Source organism: Hermetia illucens, chromosome 6 (genome assembly GCF_905115235.1).
Source record: "Hermetia illucens chromosome 6, iHerIll2.2.curated.20191125, whole genome shotgun sequence".
NCBI lineage: Eukaryota > Metazoa > Arthropoda > Insecta > Diptera > Stratiomyidae > Hermetia > Hermetia illucens.
The window spans coordinates 28,710,147-28,732,878 of record NC_051854.1 but is presented as its reverse complement, the minus strand read 5'-3'; the positions used below and the strand labels follow the sequence as shown (position 1 = coordinate 28,732,878).

General features: G+C 41.2%; 1 protein-coding gene across 5 annotated transcripts in view; it reads right to left on the bottom strand.

Moving 5' to 3' along the window:
* LOC119659858 (ankyrin repeat domain-containing protein 33B-like) overlaps window positions 1–22,732 on the bottom strand; it is a 122,260-nt gene that overhangs the window by 10,944 nt on the left and 88,584 nt on the right. For 4 of the 5 annotated variants that reach the window (XM_038068164.1, XM_038068163.1, XM_038068166.1 and 1 more), the window contains 3 exons: window positions 9,066–9,228; window positions 1,825–1,954; window positions 1,433–1,573 (listed from right to left, as the gene is read on the bottom strand). In XM_038068164.1, coding sequence (XP_037924092.1) covers window positions 1,433–1,573; window positions 1,825–1,954; window positions 9,066–9,228 — 434 coding nt within the window. Of the gene's footprint in view, window positions 1–1,432; window positions 1,574–1,824; window positions 1,955–9,065; window positions 9,229–9,301; window positions 9,349–22,732 lie in introns of those variants that run through there. The other variant, XM_038068165.1, reaches the window with a different exon arrangement.

The following is a 22,732-nucleotide window of genomic DNA, read 5'->3' as shown; positions in this document are numbered from 1 at the left end:
TCCCTACAAACTTGATTTAGGGTCATTTTAACGATGTCGTGTAAAAAAAATAAACAGCGTGTTGCATGAGTTCATGTTCTAACATACAATACAGTCGACTGTATTGTATAGCAGGATATCGAAAGTTTGCCGAAAGCTTTCGAAAAGGAAGAGACAACTGGGCAAATAATAAGGTTGCCTTCTTCCCCTCATTGGCAAAATTTCTCTCTTGGTATGGAGTAGATTTTTTCTGCGGTATTCTGCGAACATTTGCTAAAAAAAATACGCTTGCAAAATATTATAAATTTGACAGCTCCCTGGTCGGTGCGAAAAAAATGAAGGATAGGTTCCAATATTTCCATAAAGAAACGAAACGATCCCCCAAAACAATGTATAGTTCGATTCAGCGTCTGAAGAATTCCCTCTGTCCTGGAAAAAACCCTTCATCTTTGATTTTTGGACACTTGGTTGCTAGACCCGAAAAGAAGGGTAAATGGACCACAAAAGTGGTCAGAATTATACTTTTGTCTAACTTAGGACATATTAAAAAGATTTACCGGTACGTGGATTAATATGTTGAAAAACCGATAACTGTCAAAGTAACGTCCCATAACGCAACTCCTGGCTCTAGAGCGAAATCTTTTTTGATCGACGAGAACGTATTCAAAGCTCGGCTATTAGATCTCGATTATTAATATTTCCAGACATTGTAAAATAAATACAAAAGTAAAGTTTGCAACTCAGGCTGTAGTTTACGCAAGAAATACTGAGGAAATATGGCGAATATTTATTCAGCTTGCTGTAGAATATCAGCAGAAGCAGACTTGCAAATATATTGAATTTATACGTTTAAGAATCAAAGCTCATCATTTGATGACTCAGTCATTCTGTTTCCACAATATTGACGTTGTTGCATCGTCTAAATCATCACCGCGCCCACATCCCAAAGGTTTCATTATTTGAAGAAGGACCATCTAAGCTTAATCCTTTGAATCATAATCGCGGATTGGGTAAAGTTGTGGAATCAACCCAAATTGTGATAACCTAAAAACTTGCATTAGGTAATAATCCATGAACGATATATTATAGAAATCGCAAGGTTGCATATAGTACGCACGTTACAAAATCCTGATACTCATTGCAAACTGAATGCCCCCTAGCCACTCTTTCGTTTTTTTCCTTGTGCCCACTCTTTCTTCTACTTGATGTAGAATTTATTTTCAGTGTTGATTTTTTGACAATAAACTACAACGATTGCCAATACTCTAAACAATACCGGGTCTAAGCAAAAAAAAATTCGAAAAAAACTGGGATCACTATGCGATTGCGTAATCCGTAATCAAATATATACATACGATTATATGACAAAAAGTTTATGGCAACCGGAGTTTATTTTCGTTTTCGAAAAGGAATGCTTTCTAAGAAATAGGCATATCCTCTCATCATAACTTACCAGCAAATAAGAGTAATTTCGCACAGCGAGTTCTTCCTTGTAAGGCCGCTTTCATAAGAGGTGTGAAGCCCAGACAATTTTTCGCGTCAATTTGAAGACTCCTGCTTCGAGTAATCAACATGTTCACTACATCTGCTTGGCCTGAAAATACCATTGAGGAAAATTGTCAATATTTACAGCGAGTAACAGATACTCACAGACGGCAGTGAACTATGAGTAAATAATGAAACATTGTCTTCTGCCATCGAGAAAGAAAGCCACACGTTGTACTTTTTGCTAAAAATCTGTTTGGCTTTGGATTCTCAAAACATACACATTTCAGATATTCGCGTAATCGAATGAAAACAAACAATTCCCTGGATATGATTTCGTAATATAATCACAGTACCCACCTGCTTGTGCAGCGAAATGGAGTGGTGTGTTTCCCTCATTGTCTGGCTTGTTCACATCGATTCCTGGTATTTGTAGAATTATATCTAGTAAGTATGTTATATTGGTCGAGCATATGTATGATATTGCAGTCTGAAATACAAATGATCGAAATCAGCAAAATTAAAAGCTATTTATAGTTTCTCCTGTATCTTATCGACAATAGAACGCAAAATCAAAATAAAACAGTGATTGTAAGATTTTTAATTAATTCGGCAATTATGATTCCGATGTGACCTACCCAAGAAAGATGGATAATATTCTCATGATATGCGCTATTGGTATACAAATTGGTTGCAGAGAAAGCACCATGACTCAATATACAAAATATTTTTACCCGAAATGGTTGGGTTGTTGCCGGCGAAGCAATAGCCAGTTAGAAGTCCCATTGGAAGACAAGTGGTTGGGTGAGCTACCAAATCTACAAACAAAGTTGAAGAGATCTCGAGAATTCGGGAGTGCAAAGTGTCGGAAAGTAGATTGAAAGGATCATTTGGATTCAAGGGTGCAAAGTGCACGGTCGTCTTTCGGTATGCGGCCCAACTCTCAGCGGTCGAATGCCTTATTCTCTAGGATTTTGTGTGTCCGCGGCTTTGTGCAGTTCTTCATTCGCTTTTTCCAGAGACAATCAAAATGCAGCTACTAATATGTAATATTCTCTCCTTTTCTTCCATTTTAATTCCCCTTAGCATTCCCAATTTACTCCTTCTAATTTGCTTTTCCCATTCCCGACATTCGCTTAAATCAATCACATAAAATTCTCAACTTAGTGATTCAATTTAATTTTTCAAAGTCTACCACCTGTTACCTTTGACTAAAAATTATAAAATTTTTATAACATTTTAACAAATTGTCAACTTGTACATAATAGCAATGCTTGAATATTGCAATGACCGGTCAAAAGGGAACATTGACCTTTTACTTAAACTTGATCAGGTCATATATTATGGAATGCAGGCCTAACAACTGTTTCTGATTGAGGCGACTGAAAATGTATTGTTCATTGAGGATTAGCGGGACCAGGACCGGTTGATCGATGGACAACAGAACAACTGGACCGGGGAGCTGATGGCGTAGGCATTTTCACTTTGGACGGGGAGATTAGTGGTGAGTGCTTCTGCGACGGAAATTACTGCGGAAAAGAATACATTTTAACGTGTCTGTAGAAATCATATAGAGTAGTGCAGGCTTATGAGGCGCTATGAAGGCAAAAATGTAGTGAAATTCCAATACAAACAAGAGCACCCTTTTGAAAAATGCATGCGGACAGTTACAAATTAGAAGAAAATGTCCAGATTGGGTGCCAATCATCGCAGAAAAGGCCCCGAAAGCGAGAACTAATGAGTTACATAAGAAAAAATATATGCTGCCCTCTGATTTGACTGTAGGACCTTTCTATTTTTCATTCGTAAACATATTCATTTACGCCCAGAAGATGCTCTGCAGTATTCGGAGTAGCACCGGATTAAGAGAGTCCAGAAAGTATTGAGGCGCAGTTTAATCAATCGCAATCAAATTCGTCGCAAATCGGATCTTTAGGAGGCGACCAAGCTTCATATGAAATCGAAAAGTATTGAAGAAGTTGATGAAGTCATCCGCATTTAGCGTTCTCTAACTCTAAGCCTGTGTCGATCAGGAGGCCTCGAAGTGGCGACCGCCACTTCCCTTCGTCCCAGCACGTCCTAATAGCATTCTAACGTTTACCGTGTTGCTCTGATTTGCTGCTTGAATGACTAACGATAAATTGCTTCGAACAGTAATATTAGGAACTTTTGGTTTTTTGTCTTATGTAAGTCAAATTGTAATTTTTGTTTTTATTGTGTATAGAATTTGATATATTTTTTTAGAAGCAAAGTTTTTACTGGATTTGATTATTTTATCCGATTATTGAACATGATTCAATCGTGTTTCTTAGTATCACATGCCGGAAATTATTTTTCAAAAAAGTGTGATTGAACAGAGTTCTGGGTGAGGTATTTTTTTCTTTATTCATTCACCTTTTTCTTTTAATATGAGTATTTCCTTCTGGAATGCAGTTTCATATCAGTTTATTTTTCATTTATATTTTTTTATAAATAATCCATATTTTATTTTGTTCTTCTATTTTTTAAAGATTGATTTGCATGACTCTTTTATTATTTATAAATAAGTTTTAATATGAATTTTAACTAATTTTCCTCCTTAACCCCATAGAACTCTTTGCACTAAAGGACATCCTCCAATATCATGGCCTGAGGATGTTAAGGCAGGGTGGAAACCTCAAAGGCCGCGCCTCACAATACATCTGAGGCAGGAGGAGCATGGATTGAGGATGTGATCCGTCGTGGATCCTCCTTTTCGATCGCGGCACGCGGGTGCGAAGTTGTAAGGTTCCACGTGCGCCGGCGAGCCGACCTTTCTTTTATTTCAGTTTCATGTTTAACTCGCGTGTTGTTTATTTTGTTAGGCTCACGTGAGTAAGAGTCCCCGTGTTTGATTTATTTTTCAGTGTCCGGTGCGGTGCCATACCGAAAAAGACACGTGAGGGATGGAAGTGCTCATTGGAGTCCACATTCTCGGACCTCGATAGTACAGAGGCCTGTAAGTACGTGTCGACGGAACGCTTCGATGTAACTTCAATATTTGCGGGCGGACCTCACGGTCAATTTCGCCATCTTTTTAGAATTTTGAGATAGTTCTCCCCTTATAATCGTCTCCGGCTACTCAAGATAGCTTAATACAGTCATTACAATTTTTTTAAATGTTTATCAGAGATTTAAGAAACTGATTGTCAGAAGGCAATTTAGGAGATATACACTGTTAAAAGATATTTAAAAATATTTTTATTCGCAACAATGTGACTTAAAGAACAATCAATTTTATGGTCTGCATCTTTCTTAATTTTCCGCAAGTGTAGGATCTATGGCGCTATTATATGCGGAGTTAAACCTGTTTCTGAACTGGACAAAAGCTGAAGAAGATTATCAAATACTTAAATCAGTTAACATGCTGAGGATTAGCTTGGCGAATAAAATGGACCTAGTGAGATTACAGAGGATAAACGTTTTTCGCGTACATGCTTAGATGGGGGCAGGATGAGAATTCAGAGATTTTCGCTTTTTAGATTTTTATTAAGACTAACTAGGAAATTTGAAGGAAGTTCAATCATTACTAACAAAGTTGTAGAGGGTGAATATGTTTTCAATCCAATTTGCCCGCGAAGTGAGTGCATATATACATATGCATGAAACAGTATGCGGTAGTAGAATATGTTTGTTTAGGATGAGCTTTATTTATGAATTTAATATGTATTGTGTTTACAGTTTGGAAATATATGAAGGACTATTTTGAATATGTAGCATGTGCGAATGGAAAAACGTGCATAAGAAGTTTCTCACGTACGATAGAAACGTCGAGCTTCCGGTACTCCGTTGTGTTTGTATCAGTTGTCGTCACATTTGCTAATAATGTTGAACTCCTAGCTTATGGAGTTGACTATTATCAATAGAGGACTTTCCACATCAAATTATTTATGTAAGTGGCTCTTTAAAAAATAGAGCGCAATTGAATGTCATGCACTAATCGTTCCTCCTATAAGAAAGCACAAAACCTTTTATATCCGAGGCGTCTAGTTGCCGTTGTCCTTAAAAAGAAAATATTACTAAACAAGTTGGGAAACCGGAAGCTGGAGGCTTCAGGTATGACATTTGTCACATTAGTACGTAGCACGTAATATATGCATATATTATGTGAGAATATCCACTTGCGGTTGATACTGACAATCAAATGCACAATTTGCACAGAAGCGACAACCTTGTTAGTAATAGTGCGATTTCCACCAAACTTGGTGGGACCATGCTCTATATTATACCCTACATTGCTGCATTCGTGATTCTAGGATGAATTTAAGGGGGTTTTGCAGCCAATTACTAAAAATTTATTTAAATTAAGTAACATTTAAATTTAAGTAACATACTATTATTAACTTTATTTGAACAGATTTTTTTTTTCAGATTTCTCGGATAGTTTCTGAGAAGATTAGGTGTCGTGCAGAAATTTTTAAAGATCTAGGACGATGGCTCTATTGAAGTCTGTTGCCATTCAAGCGATGAAATTAAAGAAGCTTCCTTTTTGGCTACAAAGTAATTTGTAAGACAAGCCGACCTCTTTCTGCCGATGTTTCTAGTTCCAATTCGTTTTCGATATCCCTCCTCACCTGTAGGTGAATAGGAATGCGAATCTGCTTTTGGAATTCTGCTGGGAACGGATGCATCCAAAAGATTGATTTTGGATGCTTGCTTCCATCAAAATTCCCATAGAAGAATTTTGAATCATCATTCCCTTAGGGAAATGAATCTTTAAGGAAGATCTGTCTTTGGTTCCCACAGGGATGTGAAAACCCATAAACTTCTGTGCAATATGTATTGTTATGACAGATACTGCCACGTGCCCGCAGTAATTCGTACCCATGAGCTTGCAACTACGTGGGCTCACACTAATGCACTGTATCATATATACGACACTAACATCAGCTCTTATGCACGGAATTTGCCCTCCCGGCGCGGTCGAACGAGTGCAAGACTTTTCCGTCTCTATAAAATTTCTAAGAATGTGCTGAGGGTCGAATCTCCTGTGTACAGTCTTCTTGGATCAAACCCCGCGAATAAAAATTGGCTATCGGAAGGATATTCAAAAATCAAACCAAGTATAGTGGATAGAAAAATAGTTTTTTACCAGGACTTCGGAAATCCACTACCCGCAGTTTGTGGGAGTGTGGAAGTGGGTTCCCGGCCGTCTATATACAGCAACAGCAGTGGCTTAGTAATAGAAACTTGACTTTTTGCTAATCTAATGCTACAAGAGATAATAATGAAGTAAAAATAAGTTCTCGTAAGAACCATAAGCCTGGAAGGTCACCACCGAGGGCAACGTTATCCCTGGATGGACGAGATTCGCCGTGAAACTCGGAGAGGAATGCGGGTAGTGTCCAGATCGACACTAATGTTGCTGTTGTAAAAGGCGAAATGCATATAGGAGGGACCTGAATTGTAGAGCTAAATGTGTTTGATACAAATCATCTTTACGGGATACGGTGAACGTAGGAAGTGCTTGCTTCGCTTCGAACTCCACGAGGCCCCAAATGTTCCAAATGAAAGATGGAAATTAAACGACGCCCTCGATGTAGTTACCGGACCCCATTATGCCGTGGAGGATATACTGACGTCGGAAGCAAAGTGATGAATGGTTGGTATCCAAATTGATAACAAAGCACGCATCGATACGTTATCAGCACTGCACTTGAATTTGACTTCAGACACCGGTGAATGGTCGGTATTGAATCGACTAAAATTTGCACTCGTAGATAACAGTAGTCAGGTCGATTAATAATTTGATCATCTCCAATTCTTCAGCAGTTCTTGGATGCCCGTAATCGAAACTAGGAGCCTTTTTGGGATCAATGTGATTTTGCGAGAATCTTAAGACTTCGGAAAATTTGAAACGAATCGGTTTCTTGCTCCGTTATATGTGAATTGATTTGGAAAACACCTCCCAAGAGTTGCTCTCGGCATCACTCCTCGCCCAACTGCCGTTCCACAATCAGATTGGTGATTCGCGCAGGTTGGCTTATTGCGCTTCTTCACCGCTCTCCAAAGGGAATAATTCGTGATCGGAAAAATTGTTTGATTTTCAAGGAAACACTTCAGATCTTTATGTTTATTCTTTTTTAATGCTTTTGGTAGCTCCTTTTTAGCCGCTACCAGATTCTTTTTCCAGTTCGGCGAAAACTGTTACCATTCACGCCTCAGCTATCGTGTTTTTTTTACAAGTTGGTCTATTATTTTTGAACACTTTGGATGATCTGAAACTGCACATTGGGACTTCGGTTTGGCATGCAGACCCGGTGATGTTAATACTTCAGTGAAACAATGTGCAGCCTGATGGGGTTCGATGTTTGATTTCAAGGTCACATTTCAAAATGCGAAGCGATATAATTCCGATACTTAAGCCAATCAGTTTTCTTTGCCGTCAGTTTGGTAGGGATTGGTTGGAGACTTGAAAAAGTTATGAGAACCGGCGAATGATCGAAACTTAGATCAAAGCAGGGTTGCGCAGGTAGTTGGTGATTTTTATAATATATTCTCCCGTTATGCCAAAGTTGATAAGATCAGTTACTTTATGGCGATAAATTGGCCAGTAGGTTGGATGGCCGCTCGATAATACATCCAGTTCACAGTTCGTTGATATCTTGAGCAAACAAAATCTTAAAAATGGAGCTGATGTATCGCAGGGCAGTTTCACGGTTTACTCGTATAGCAATGATATACTTCATTCTTACCATATGGTAAAATTGACTAAGAAATGGAAAATCAAATTAAATGAAACCAAATCGACTTACATTAACTTCGCTGACAAAAAAGAAAATGACGCTAAATATTCAGCTATGACACTCTATGCTAAACTCAGCTCTGGGGCTGTGACAAAGAAACAAACTCGAAGTGAAAGAAATTTTTCAAAATAAAGTGCTAAGAACCATAGACGCTCCCTGGTATATTTGTGTGCCTATGCAGACCCTCATGCAAAGGCACCTGCGGATATAGATGTTTATTGGGCGTCATCAAGGAGCATACAATCAAGCACAGTTAACGATTACATTCACATGAAAATAAAGAGACGACTGAAAAGAGTAAAGCCGGATGACTTGTTATCCTAAAAGACCAATTGTCTAAGGACTTAAGCTTTTGAAGAACAGCCAGTTCCAAAATAAAACCAACCAGGGCGATGGGCTGGAAAATATGTAAAATAAGTTGCTAGATGAGAAAAGAACAACGCTTAGAAGCCTTGTCTGATCTGTCATAGAAATCGAATCTTACTCCTTCACTCGTAGAACACACTCAAGAATGCTGTCGAGCACTGAATTTGGGCCTGTAAAAGTATGCGTTCATTAGCCATTGCTCGACAAGACGGAACGACCAATTTTTTGAAACCACATTGGCACCGACACTGACCGACAACGACAGAATATTGTTGTGTTTTAGTAAATGGAACCGCATTTCAGCTTATTTGAAATGCAACCAACAGAATTTTTCCAGAACTCGTTAAATTTTTAATATGCATAATAATAAATTTTGATAGCTTAATATGATATTACAAAACAATTTTACAGCTAAATCTGGATTCATTTTGGCAGAAACATCAATGGGATATACATTGAATAAAAACTCACCCTTCCGCTTTTATCTGTTGCGTTCAAAGCTTCCTTCGAGATTCCGTCAATTAATATTTTACGTAGTACTATTTTCAATAGATCCTCGTCCGCTTCACGAGCTGCCCGTAGCAGAGTCGTTACACTCTGCTCACTTTCGACACTCATCTTAAAACTACCGAATCTGCAAAAACAAAATGAAAGGCGGCGTTTAATATAATTACCGCGATTATTTCTCCAAAAAAAAAAATACTAACATAATTGTAATTGCACTTATCAATTCATCCATGGTCCTAACTCCCCGTCCTGATTAGATACACAATGACAACAGCGAAACAATAAAAACTGTGGGCAGACAATAAGTGGAAAGCCGATAAGTAGCTGCTTTCGTTCTTATCATTTCCACTTCTGTACATAGTTCCAAACATAATAGATAAATTGCAGAATACAGTGCGAATCGATAATTTTCCACGCTGGGAGTACTTCGAATATCTATACATCGGGGAGCTCTAATGTTTGGATTATGATAGCCATTTGAACTTTGCTGGTTACTCGTGAGAGTAGCAAGTCATGTAGATAGAACCAATTTGGTACCAGATACTGAACAAGAGTTGTTTTTCAAGAAACTGTGTACATATATCTATCTATCTTTGGAAGTAGTAGACTTCCGCCTTTTCCACAAACGACGAGCAATATATTCGAAACGCTCAGCTGCTGGAGGACATTTGTGTTTATAAATAAAGCGTTAAATCCAAGCTCCAATTATAAAGAACAAAATAATTAGGACACTGCCCGGCTATGCTACCCCCTTAGCAGCTGCCACACGAACGCCATATGTCCATCATTGACGCTCAATAAACATTTTCCAATAAAACTGAAAATTATAAGTTGGATTTATAAACAAACCTTAAACGTCGGAACATCTGTATTTCGAGGGAAAATTAAGCCAACGCAGAGTGGAAAACAAATTTGTTTCAATGAGTATTTTTCGTTTCGTTTCCATTGTTATGACACCGAAGGCCAATATGCCCCGGCAATATTTTTGCGTGAAATAGTTTATGATTGCTAGCGGTGAGCAGGAAAAGCGCACTTAAGCCATTCCCAATTGTTATTTAAATTCCTTGGAATAAATTTTCTCCAAAAATAACGTTGGAAGCAACGTACAATGGTGTGCCTATAAGTAATGCCTTTTTCCAAAATAAATTCCTTTGAAATTGCTGGCATTTTAAATAATTAAAAGCTTATTTTTGGAACACTCAAACGTATTAATAATGAAGATTCCTCGATCTTTAGTATAAATGCTCAGGACTTTAACCACTAAAAATAAGACTTCATAGACTTGAGCACGTTTATTTTTTTATGATTTGCGGGAAAAATCAATTTCGTACTTAAACGAGAGAAAAATAAACACTCCAACGTTGGGAAATGATCAATTTGGATTTTACAGTGCTATTAAAAGACCGCGAACATACCTCATTTGATTTATAATGAGGTGGTTTCAAGACGCCTGTAGGAATATATACGCCCGAGATTTATGAATCAGTGCAAGGATAACTACAAGATTAACCAGTAGGCTATCCTAGATTGCTGAATATAATCGACTTTCAATTGAATTGTATATCAAATTGGCTTTATCCTTTCGTTTCTGAGTACAAAATCAGAGAGAATTGTTCTCAATAAATTATAATAAATTATTGACTATGAAAAGTCAATTAACTGACACTATCTCATCCTATAATATTAGTTTCGGTGATGGAATTACTCCATCATCTTACAGAGCGGATCTATTGACGATATTGTGATTCACATAAATGTGTTGTTTATTTATTTATTTACCTAATGAGGACAATACACAGAAAACAAATTCCTTATTACATATTATCCTCAGAGGGAGGAGTAAGTGAATGGCTTATTTTACACTTACAACTAGAGAAGGAAATAAGAGTCAACGGACCCAAACTATAGGGCGTTGTAGGACCGACATAGCCTCGGGATCGGAGAGTGGAAGTAAATCTCGAGCTCCGAAGGGTACATTAAAAATGTTCGCACTACGTGTGTTATGAGACGAGGTGATACGGAAAGTAACATCCGAGTTAGCGGAGCAGTCCATCAGATAATTGCAGAGTTTGAAAGGAGTACACATATCAAGGAAGATACGGCGTTGCTGTAGGGACGGGAGATTGAGGGTGCAGAGTCGTGACGGATAATCTACCTGTGGAAGGATCTTTTTGTAAGGAGGGTCCGGGTAAATTTGCGTTGTACAACTTCAAGAACGCTGCAGTCACGAATGCGGAAGGGGAACCAGTCTACACAACAATATTCAAGGATGTTTCTGACAACGGAATAGAAGAGGGTTAAGGAGGGCTGAATTGAGGTAAAGTCGAAGGAGGAACGTAGGATAAAACCAGCCTTTTTTGGAAACTCTATTGATGATGTCAACGAAGTGGGAATTGAAACGAAGCTTGTCGTCGAATATTACACCCAGGTCTTTGAAGGAGGTCAGTAGTGAAAGGGGTTGTCCACTGAGAGAATAGGAAAATGATGTTGGGGAGAATCTAGGCGAATAGCACATCCAGTGGGATTTGTTGACACTCAGTGTTAGCTTGTTGACCGAACACCAGCGGACTAAATTATCAAGTTTGGACTGTAAGAGAGCACAGTCCAGCGGAGACGAAACAGAGGCAAACAATTTGAGGTTATCTGGTAAAGAGGTCATTGATAAAAAATAAGAAGAGTAGCGGGCCAAGTATAGATTCTTGGGGAACACTAGAGGAAAGCGAGAAGGAAAGAGATGAGTAACCATGAAAAAAACTTTGCAGGAACGGTATTGAAGATAGGAGGAAAGCCAGCAAATGACTGAGGGAGGGAAGTCTAGTAATGAAAGTTTAGAGAGGAGAATGTTATGGTCAACGGTATCAAAGACTTTGGAGAAATCGGTATAAATAGCATGTACCTCCTGTCGTGAATTCAAGCATTTAGCAACAAAGTTGGTAAAGACCAGAAGGTTTGAAGCCGTAGATCTATGTTTCACGAAACCATGCTGCTCTTTGACAATGAGGTGACCGAAATGCGCGATCAACCAGCCGTTGATGTATCTTTCGAGGATTTTGGAGCAAAAGGAGAGAAGAGAAATGGGGCGGTAGTTCACAGCAAGAGAAGGGTCTCCGCTCTTGAGGTTAGGGATGATAAGGGGCTCTTTCCAGAGACGGGGAAAGTAGCATTCATCTAGACTTTGTTGTAGATTATACTCAGGGGCAGGGAAATATGTTTTCTACAGTTAAGGAGGAAGAGGTTAGGAAACGCATCGGGGCTAGGTCCGACATTGTCAAAATTACCAATGGGGAACTCAACCAAGGAAGGCGTAAGGAGAGGCATGGCCAGAGTTTCGGAGCAATCTGCAGTTATGAGAGATGTAGAGAGTGGAGGACTCGAAGGGTAAAAAATTGAAGAGAAGTAGGTGTAGAAAAGGTCGCAGGATTGTTGAGGGGAGTTGGCAGTGGAGTCAGCGAAACTGATAGAAAAAGGGAGAGATTGAGTGGGATTACGAGAATTGCAAGCGTGAGACCAAAAGGGTTTTAAGTTACCGCGGGCATGGGCGGCTTCGACGCTCAATAAGTACCTTTTACGCGCTTTTCTGACTATTGACTTCACAGTGGAGCATATAGCCTTAAAGTGAGCAAGGTCGGGGTCATCCTTAGAAACCCGAAACTTCTTCCGCAGTGTAGCTTTCCGGCGAATGTTAATAAGAATTTCCGTTGTGAACCAAGTTGGGTACGAACGTAAGCAGAGAGGGGAAGAAGGGACATAACAGGAGGGAGCGAAAATAGGACAGGATATTGTAAAAGGGGTTTAGAGCTTAATCACACGATGAGTTGCTTAATATATGCACCCAGTTGAAAGACGCTAAAGCTGAGTTCAGGCCGTCAAAAAAACTTAGTAGATTTACGCTTGGTTTTGGACAAGGGAGTTCCGCTTCAAATGGTGAGCGGTGGTGGTGAGCGTCAGTTTTGTCATACGGGGATGTGCAAGGGAATAAAAAGAAGTGGCAGTGTTTGTAGCGTCTTCCCACCCTGGCACTTATTAAAAGCCATGTTGAAAGTCGGGTGCAACCGAAATTCGAATGAAACTGTTTGAAATTTTCACTTGTTCAGAAAATATTTCTGCAGGTCGCAAGCTAGGATAATTGTGATCGAACCTTTATTTTATGCATTAAAGAAGGCGGAAAAAACACTAAAATTTACAAAAAAAAGTCTAACAAAGCACCAAAAATTTACCTTTCAATAATTTTTAATAGTTTGCGAGCCGTGGTATAGTCCACACGTTAAAATGGCATTTATTTTTTTTTTCTAAGATGAATAGAGCGTGGCACCCGAAAAACACTCTTTTTTGGAGATGGGTGCAGATGTTGCTCTACGTTTCAATAATGAGCAATGATATCGGTCTGGAAAAAATTTTACGTATGCTCAAGATATTAGTAAATAGACGCTGAAAAATTGACATTTGTATCTTTATTCAGCTCAGCTCAAACTCCCAAAAAACGAAAAAAGCAGCCTTCACACGGGATGACCCCCCTAAGCAGACGTGACGATTTCAAATTATAGTCCATTGTTCCGTTTGTCTAATGCTTTATTTTTTGAGCAAAAAAATATCTTGATGAAATTTTGCATATATATTATTGTACTCTTAAAATTAACTTTATGATAAAAGTAATTTTTGGAATTTTTCAGATTGTTTTTGTCTGCTACTATTAATTAAATATCAAAAATCGACGGCGTCGGTGATTTTGGATCATTGAAACTTCTGAAAACAAAGAAAAATGAAGACGAGGCTAAAACTCTCCATAGAATGAATTAAAAATGTTCGCCGAAAAATGCATTTTTTATAATTTATCGGTTTTTGATGACAAAAACCTTTTTAATTTTTCACGTTGTTTTGAGATAAAACGCGTTTAAAAATACCTTTTGAAGAAAATCTTACCTAGTTTAATCTATCATATAGTATTCTTCCTCCTCATACGTCTTTTCTATGTTTAATATATACATATGTATAAGGCATAAGAACAAGTAGGTGTTCTGAAGAGAAGGGTACGATATCACCATTCCAAACGTATTTATATACCGATACCTATTGTTCTAATTCTGATACTAAACTGACTATGAGGTCACAAGAAACACAATTTTTTTTTTACAAGAAACACAATTTTTTATTTGTATAAACCTTAACCTAACAGAATTTCAGACACAGATGGTGATTAAATAAAAACATGAAATAAAACTTAACGAGAAACTCTTATCTAAGTTATAACCTAAAAGAAAAAAGTTTACAGACTAGACTAACTAATTAATAGAACATATTACCTAAAACATAAAAGGAAAGACAGAAGAGGAAAGATAATAAAAAACCTCTTACAGCTAAAAGTACTTAAAAGCTACTTGCTGGACTTACCAGGGTAAGGCCAGGCAATTAAATTCCATTTCTGGAGCCGTCAGTGGACTGCTAATGGAGCTTCAATCTTTGCAGATTGACGCCACAAAAGCAATCATTTGTAGCCTTTGATCCCAGATGTCCTTGGAACTGGACAGGGCTGGTAAAAAGGCCTTTATTTGGCGACTGAGTTCCGGCAGGCTGCAATTAAAATTAAATTAAAATTCCTGCGCCTTGCTGCTAATGACCTCGTGGGCATTAGAGGCTGGTGTCTGAGCAGGTGTCTGCTGGCTTTTCCTCACCGGGATGCCTTTGATAGCCTGAGCGTAGGAAACGCCAGGGTTTATTCTGGTGGAATGATGGTGACCAGCGCCCTTCTTAAAATTCAAGAAGGCGGAACATTTTCTATAGTTCGCAGGATGTTCTGTCGAACCACAATTGATGCAGGTGGGTTTCTCCTCCCGCGCTTTAAGGCATTTGCCTGGCGCGTGTGAAGTGACGCACTTCACACACCTGTAGGGCATGCTGCAATTGATCGCAGCGTGGCCGATCCGTTGGCAGTTCTTACACTGCATTATCTCTTTGTTCCTAACAGGCTCGAATTTAACGAGCGTGTTAAGAAGCGTTTTCACACTGGCGAGCTTCGCCGTGTTGAAGCCTGGTGCGAATGTTACCAGCCAGAGGTCGAGCGAACGATTCTCTCGTAGAGAGCGTCTCGTCGCATACTCCCTGACGTCCGTGGCCTCAGATAAGCCGGCCTGCGCGACGGCGGTCATGACATCGGTTCTCGGATGGAACCGATGCAAGCCCCGGATAACCATGTTAACCGGTTTTAAACTCTTCGGGGTGTAGGAGAAGAAGTTCTTCTCCTTCCTCGCCAGGTAATCCCGTGTCTCGTTGAAGTCACTCAGTGAATTCAACAGCACTTTGGTCTTACCGCCACTCTTTTTTAGAGTGTACTTGTCAGGGAGCGACTCGAGGTGCTCCGAAATGATGGTGCGCAGTGCTGCCTCTTCTTCGCAGAGAATGATTGGCGGAATCCGCACTTTCCTGTTGCTGGCTGCTGCTGCTGGCTTCGACGTGACGGCGCTGTTGTCGGCGGTCTCGCTGACATAGCCTTCGACGTGCACGGTTCGTTGGAGGCAGGCTGGGAAGTGGCTGGAGTAGTCCGTGCACACTCCGCCTCGTCCACCTTTTTCCTAAGCTCTAGGATTGTTAAATTTAGGCGCTGAATGTGCGCCATCAGGAACTGAATCCGCACTGCTGGGTCATTCCGGTCCGTAGAGGTTGCTGGCGCTTGATCTTCGTTCTCCACGGTGTCGATGTCCTCCGTGGCGTCGTCTTCGAGCGGCGTGGTAGCGCGCTTCTTCCTCTTTACCTTCACCCAGGTCGACATCCTGGGGGGAAAAAAATAAAAAATAATCACTGAATATTTACCTGACAAACGTCGGCCGATAATGATGGACTCCGTAGAAGTCCAAATGTTGTTTTGCGGCTTCCTGCCGACCGGAGTCGGCTCTGGTTCCTCGATGCTCAGTCTGAGATAATTTCCACCTTCAGGGTCGGAGAGCCACGTTTGCACGCGGCCGCTGCTACGACTGAACTGAATGATACTGAAATATGACTGACTATGAGGTCTGCCCTCACAGGCCCTTTTATATCTCGTTGAACATTCCAGAAAGATGAGTGAATATTTGCTAGAAAACCATTTTGATGTCGGAATCTATTACCGATATACCATCGGTTATCAAATATTCTAGCTAATGGAACGCACTCCTGGAAGCGACAAGAACCAATCTTTCAGCTTAAGTTCGAAAACTTTATGTAAATCATTATCATACTGATCTACAAATCCGTGCTTACATCTATATGGACCTACAATGTCTCCTGGACCTAGGAAAAATAATAAAAACAATTTGAACACTTTTGTTATTTTTTTCCTTACAAAAAATTATTCGCTGCCAATAAATTTAATTATAATTTAATAAACACCTCCGCCTATTACCCAAGGATTCAAAAGATTAAATTTTTCATAACATGAATAACTTAAGTTGCTCCTCTTTCAGCGATGGTATGAAATTATTTCCAGTTATTAAGATTAAATTTGAAAGTCATTTCTAAACATAGATTTTTAGAAGGAATCATGATAAGCCTTTATTAACAAAAACCGAATAGATTCAACGCCATTTCTGATTGAATTCTTACGATAAATCTTATCAATGGCCAACCCTGTGTTAACCTATATATGTAGATAGTAGAAAGTTAATTGAAAGTCAACTGTTCCTCATCACATTATGTTGTATTTATAGCACATTTTTGACGTGATGTTTTATTTATATAATTTTTTTTGATGGGCTTAATATGGAGTTTATCAAATCGACCAAATAGACCTGAAAAAGGAATGCAATTTTTTTTTCCACTGAATATAGCAATGCGGGTTATCCAATGTACGGTCTTCCCGAAGCTAATATAAGTTATGAGATTGGTTGCAAAAGAGAAGAGTACGGGGGTTCGAAAGAGGTTAATTACTACAAGGACCCGTTCTAAGAAACTACCCACCCGAAAATCGGAAATAAAAAGTCTGTGATCCGTGCATATGGTATCTGGGGAAATAAGATACAAAGAGGATTTTGGCAGATCCGAAATCAAAAACGAATTTTAAGGCTAAAGGGGCTCTCCCCTAGCTTAAATTTAAAATTTTGAATGATCTCTTCTGAAAACCGCATTTTGTAAGCAAGTTCGCATGATTTCTAAAGAACTAATAAACAGACTTGATTCCGCATTTTTAATATGTGTAGTATTTTTTTTGGCCCGGTCCCTCATCAAGTGGATGCGGACTAAAAAAGTGTATACATACATATAGATGTACATATACAGTAGCATAGGGATACATCCTAGGGCGTGACCTCTGGAACGCTTCCTATGATAGTCTCCTGAGACTCGATACGCCGGTTATGCAGACGACGTTGCGGCACTTGTTGCCGGACGCACAGTTGAACAGGCGCAAAGCAGACTTGACATATTGATGCGACTGGTAAGCGGATACCTGCTCACGGTTTCAGTCTTGCGCTGCAATAAACCGAAGTAGTCGTTTTGACCAGAAGGAGTATCCCGACCCTGCGTCCCATATCAATCCGTGAGTTGACTACGGAGTCAAAACCAGTGGTTAAATACCCTGGTTTAATGCTCGACTCAAAGATGAGCTTCTTCGAACAAATCAAAGTAGCAGCGGACAGGGCTGCAACTGGAGTCGCGGCCTTGAGTCGGCTCATGGCGAATGTTGGGGTCCTTATATCTACTAGGAGACGTCTCCTTATGGGAGCAACGTAGTCGGTTCTGCTCTATGGCGCGGAGGTTTGGGCTGATGCCGTTGACAAGGTGCATCGTAAGCGCCTTGTTCAATTGCAGAGGCGTGGAGCTTTGCGAGTGGCATCTGCTTATCGCACCGAATCGTCTGTGATGGTGATGGCGGAAGTGCTCCCCGTTGCCCCCCTTGCCAAGGAGCGTAAAGCTATCTACCGCCGTAAGGGCGAGAACTTAGGAGAGGTGGTTGCGAACACGAACACGAATGCATTTGTATTCATATTCATAGAAAATCATCGTACGAATTTATTGGTATTCGTATTTACGAATGCAAATAGCTCCAGCCACTATCAATTTTTTGAAACGATTGTTTTCTGATTGGAAGGAAGGAAGAGAGAGTATTAAGCAAAAGACAGTTTGGTGGCGGAAGTGTAATGATTTGGGCTGCTATTGGATACAATGGGCGGTCAACTATTCGGTTATTAAGTGGGAAAATAGACAGCTCCCGGAATGAGCAAATGCTACGTGAGGAATTTAGCGACAATTTGGGAGCAATCGCGGATCAGCAGTCAATTTTCCAGTAAAATAATGCTGCGATTCATAATGCATAGTCGTTAAGCAATATTTTCAGCAGCAACACACTAATAATAATAATAAATACGAAATAACGGCGGGGGCAGGTACAACATCTTACCGCCCCTTGTTGCACCAGAGATTCGTCGAGCGTTTCCCGCAATTCGCGCACGTGACTGTGCAGCGAGTCGCAGACCAGTACCGCTTTATTACTCGCAGCGACACAATCCCGGCAACCATCAGGGAACGTGTTCGACTTAAAGTCATCGGGGAAACTGGTGACCGAGAGTCGATGGAGGCATAGGCGGCGGCATCAATAACACCACGCCGCACTGCAGGAAACAGGTTCAGTACTCGCCGAAGCACTCTTCTCCACCGTTCAGCTGAGGTTTCCGCTGAGGTTCCAAAGAGCGTGTATGGAATTCTCGGATATGGATCCTTTGCATAGACCAGGTATTCCCAGGCTCTATGCATCTCCAGCAACTCCGGGAATTCTATCTCAAATCAATGATGAGATTGCATCTCGAATGTGTGCTGATATGTCGCTGCTGCAACTACAATCACTTGTGTATTGTGGTGCAGTTGCGGCTATCAGATTGCACGGTCAGAAGATTCGCTTTCGTGTTATTGGTTTGAGTGACAAAAGAGATCCACCATGGAAAATTCGTCTGGAACGTCGGCGGGACTCACTAAGGCAGGACATTGCTAGACTGATTCAGATCAGCACTGGCAATGCCAGCCGACGGGTGAGAAACAAAGTGCAGAGGGTTTACCGGAACTATGCCATCCCCTGTGAGACACCCGTTGTTGAAATTCTGGACACACTAAAACAGAAACTTTCTGTCATATGCAGTCGGTTACGGCGGTATGGCGAAAGTTGTTCCAGACGTGTCCAGAATGCAACATACGCGAGGAACCAGCGGAGCTTTTTCAGATCTCTCAACGAATCCCAACAGAGCGCCCAGACAATACAGTTCTCGGTGACGGAAGCGAAAGAGTATTGGGGTGGACTTTGGGGGTTACCTGCCCAGCATGCTGAGCATGCTGAGTGGATCACCGCCGAAGGCACCCGCCATGCCAATACACCTGGCATGAATTTTGCGGATGTTACCGAAGAGGAAGTTCGACGAGCCATAAACATCTCGCAGAACTGAAGGGGCCCAGGTCTGGATCGGGTGCAGAATTTCTGGTATAAGAAATTTACCAGCGTACACAGTCGGTTGGCACGCAATATAAATGAGGTCATGAGTCGGCCGGAGGAATTTCCATCTTTCCTCACTGCGGGGATTACCTACCTTATCCCTAAGAAGGACACGGTGCAGGACCCCGCAGACACAAGACCGATCACTTGCTTACCAACCCTCTACAAATTCATCACGTCCATTATTAGTGGAAGGATCAATGCGCACCTCGAGACCAACAACATTCTGTCCGAGGAGCAGAAGGGCTGCCGAGTTGGGTCAAGGGGTTGCAAAGAGCAACTCATTATCGACTCGGTAGTTGTAGGACAAGCAACCCGAGGCCAAAGAAACCTCTTCAGTTGCTATATCGATTATGCCAAGGCGTTTGATAGCGTTCCGCATACCTGGCTAATCGACATCCTACATCTGTATCGCATTGATCCGAAACTAATAAAGTTTTTGGCGACAGTCATGGAATGGTGGCATACCACCTTATCGGTGCGTACATCTGAGGGTGCTAATACCTCAGAGCCCATCCGTATACGGAGGGGCATCTTCCAGGGGGATTCATTGAGTCCTCTTTGGTTTTGTATGGCACTGAACCCCCTTTCATGGCTACTGAATGATGCTAGAGGGCATGGTTTTGCAATAAAATATGGCCTACGTGCTAAGTGCGAACTGACACACTTGATGTACCTAGATGACATCAAGCTGTATGCTGATACTGACAACCATCTTAGAAGTCTGTTGCGAATAATAGACATGTTCAGCCGTGATATTCGGATGGAGTTTGGATTAGACAAATGTCGAATCCAAGCCATCCGCAAAGGTCATCACGAGCCGCATGCCGGACATAGCATTGGTGACCTCCACATCGAAGCTATGACCCAGACAGACTTCTACAAGTACCTAGGAATTCTGCAAGGAACCCATGCTCGAGTTGGTGATCTGAAGGAAGCTCTGCTGTCCGAATTCCTGCGACGTGTAAAGCTGGTGCTGAAATCGCACCTCTCGGGGAAGAATAAAATAAGCGCGTTGAATGTATTCGCTATCCCTTCACTGGCTTATGCATTCGGAATATTGCCATGGACGAAGACCGACCTGGAAAACGTCCAGCGGCGGATACGGACAACTATGTCCAAATTCCGAATGCATCACCCAAAGTCTGCCGTGGAGCGGATGAACCTACCTCGTGACATCGGAGGTAGGGGCGTGGTTGACGTGGCGGCACAACATCATCGCCAAGTCGACTCGCTGCGCGCTTATTTTTACAGCAAAGAGCAGGCGAGTCCCTTGCATGCGGCTGTCTGTAAGGCAGACTGTGGATCTTTCAATCCTCTGAGTGGGGTGAAGTCGGACCAGGAGCGGATCGAGGAATGGAAGTCGAAGGCAACGCACGGTAAACACGTGAATTGTCTTTGGCAGCCATTTGTCGATTTGCATCTGTCGAACAGATGGCTGTGTACTGGGGAGCTCTTTGCTGAGACGGAGGGGTTCATGTGTGCCATTCAGGATGGCGTGGTCGCCACCCGAGCTTATAAAAAGCTCATCATGAAAGAACGGGTGGAGAACGACCAGTGCAGAATGTGTGGTTCGGCGTTAGAGACGGTGGATACATCACCAGGCATAATGCTGTATGTAAGGTTATCCATCAAAACCTTGCATACAAGCATGGGCTGATCGCGGGAACATGTCCGGTTTACCGATATGAGCCGCAAGCAGTACTTGATAGTTCTGCTTACAGCATGTATTGGGACCGGCAAGTTCTGACTGATCGCCATACCGCACACAACAAGCCTGACGTACTGTTAGTTGACAAGACGGGTCGCTCTCCGTATATTATTGATGTTGCTATCCCCCATAATAGCAACATTGAACGGAAATACGTGGAGAAGAAGGTGAACTATGAGTCATTAGCTCGGGAAATCAAAGAAATTTGGCGTCTCGAGCGGGTGGTTGTAGTTCCCATAATATTGTCAGCTACAGGTATTGTACCTAAATCCCTGACGGCTTCCCTTGATGTCCTGGGACTTTCGCACAGTCTGGTTCAAACCATGCAGAAGTACACCATTCTGCATACGTGCTCGATGTTGCGGGGAGTACTCGACGGATTCTCCCACTGACCTACCACCGGCCACCACCACCAGTGCCCCTTTAGTTTTTAAGTAGATAGAATCGTCCGAGCCTAAATGCTTGGCACTTAGTGCTAGTATTAGGTAAAATCCGGCATCCGCCGAGATTGTGATAACTCGGAAAAAAAATTATACAATGCAACAATCCATATTGGATCAGGGCCTTGAAGTGTGTTAGAGCACTTCATTCAAGACCGTAACGGTACACTACAGTATACTGTAGGAGGCAATGTGGTCAGCATTGCGCTCGCCCGAGATTATTACCCTGATTTGACTCAGGTACTCATTCACAGCTGAGTCGACTGGTATCCGACGTCAAATCACGATACAAATTCCACTGCCACCAATGAGATTTGAACTGCGACCTTCCGTACGACAGCCTTGCGCTCTAACCACTCAGCTATCCTCACTAATGCCCATGATTTTCCAGCGAGGTCTCCTCCATGGAGCCAAATTTCGAGGAAATATATAAGAAAATTGTTTAATAGTTTACCTAAAAGAATGGTAAAAATTATAAAAAAGAAAGGAGGCTCAACAAAATATTAAAATATGATAAAAACAACTGGGTTTTATTACTTGAATTCCATTCTAAAATGCCTAAATATAAGGTGTCTTTTCTTTTTTACCTACCTGAAATCCGACTTTCTTTAATTACTGGATGTTCTATACGGGGAAACCCCAGGTAGTTACTCAGGAGAATGCAATTATGTCCAGTTATCTGAGATACATACACAGCTTCTTGGAATTCTTTTATTATTTTACGCGGAACGGCAAACATGCGTAATCATTTTCTTCCATCATCCAAATTCAAGCCGAGATGAATGTTTTTGGATTCTACCATGCCGTGTCTGACAAGCTCCGTGTGGGAACGCGCGGTGTTCCATAGTCTAAATACTCTCATAGTAAATGCACCTAGCATTCTTTTGTGTCTTGCATGCTAGCTGCTGGACCCGCTCCGTGGTGAATACGCTAGCTATTGGATCGTATGAATAGAGCTTTATTCATGCGAATGTTTGGTACCACGGCTAATGACGAACACACATGTTTGCTAAAGCTGTTTATAGAGTTTTTGGCT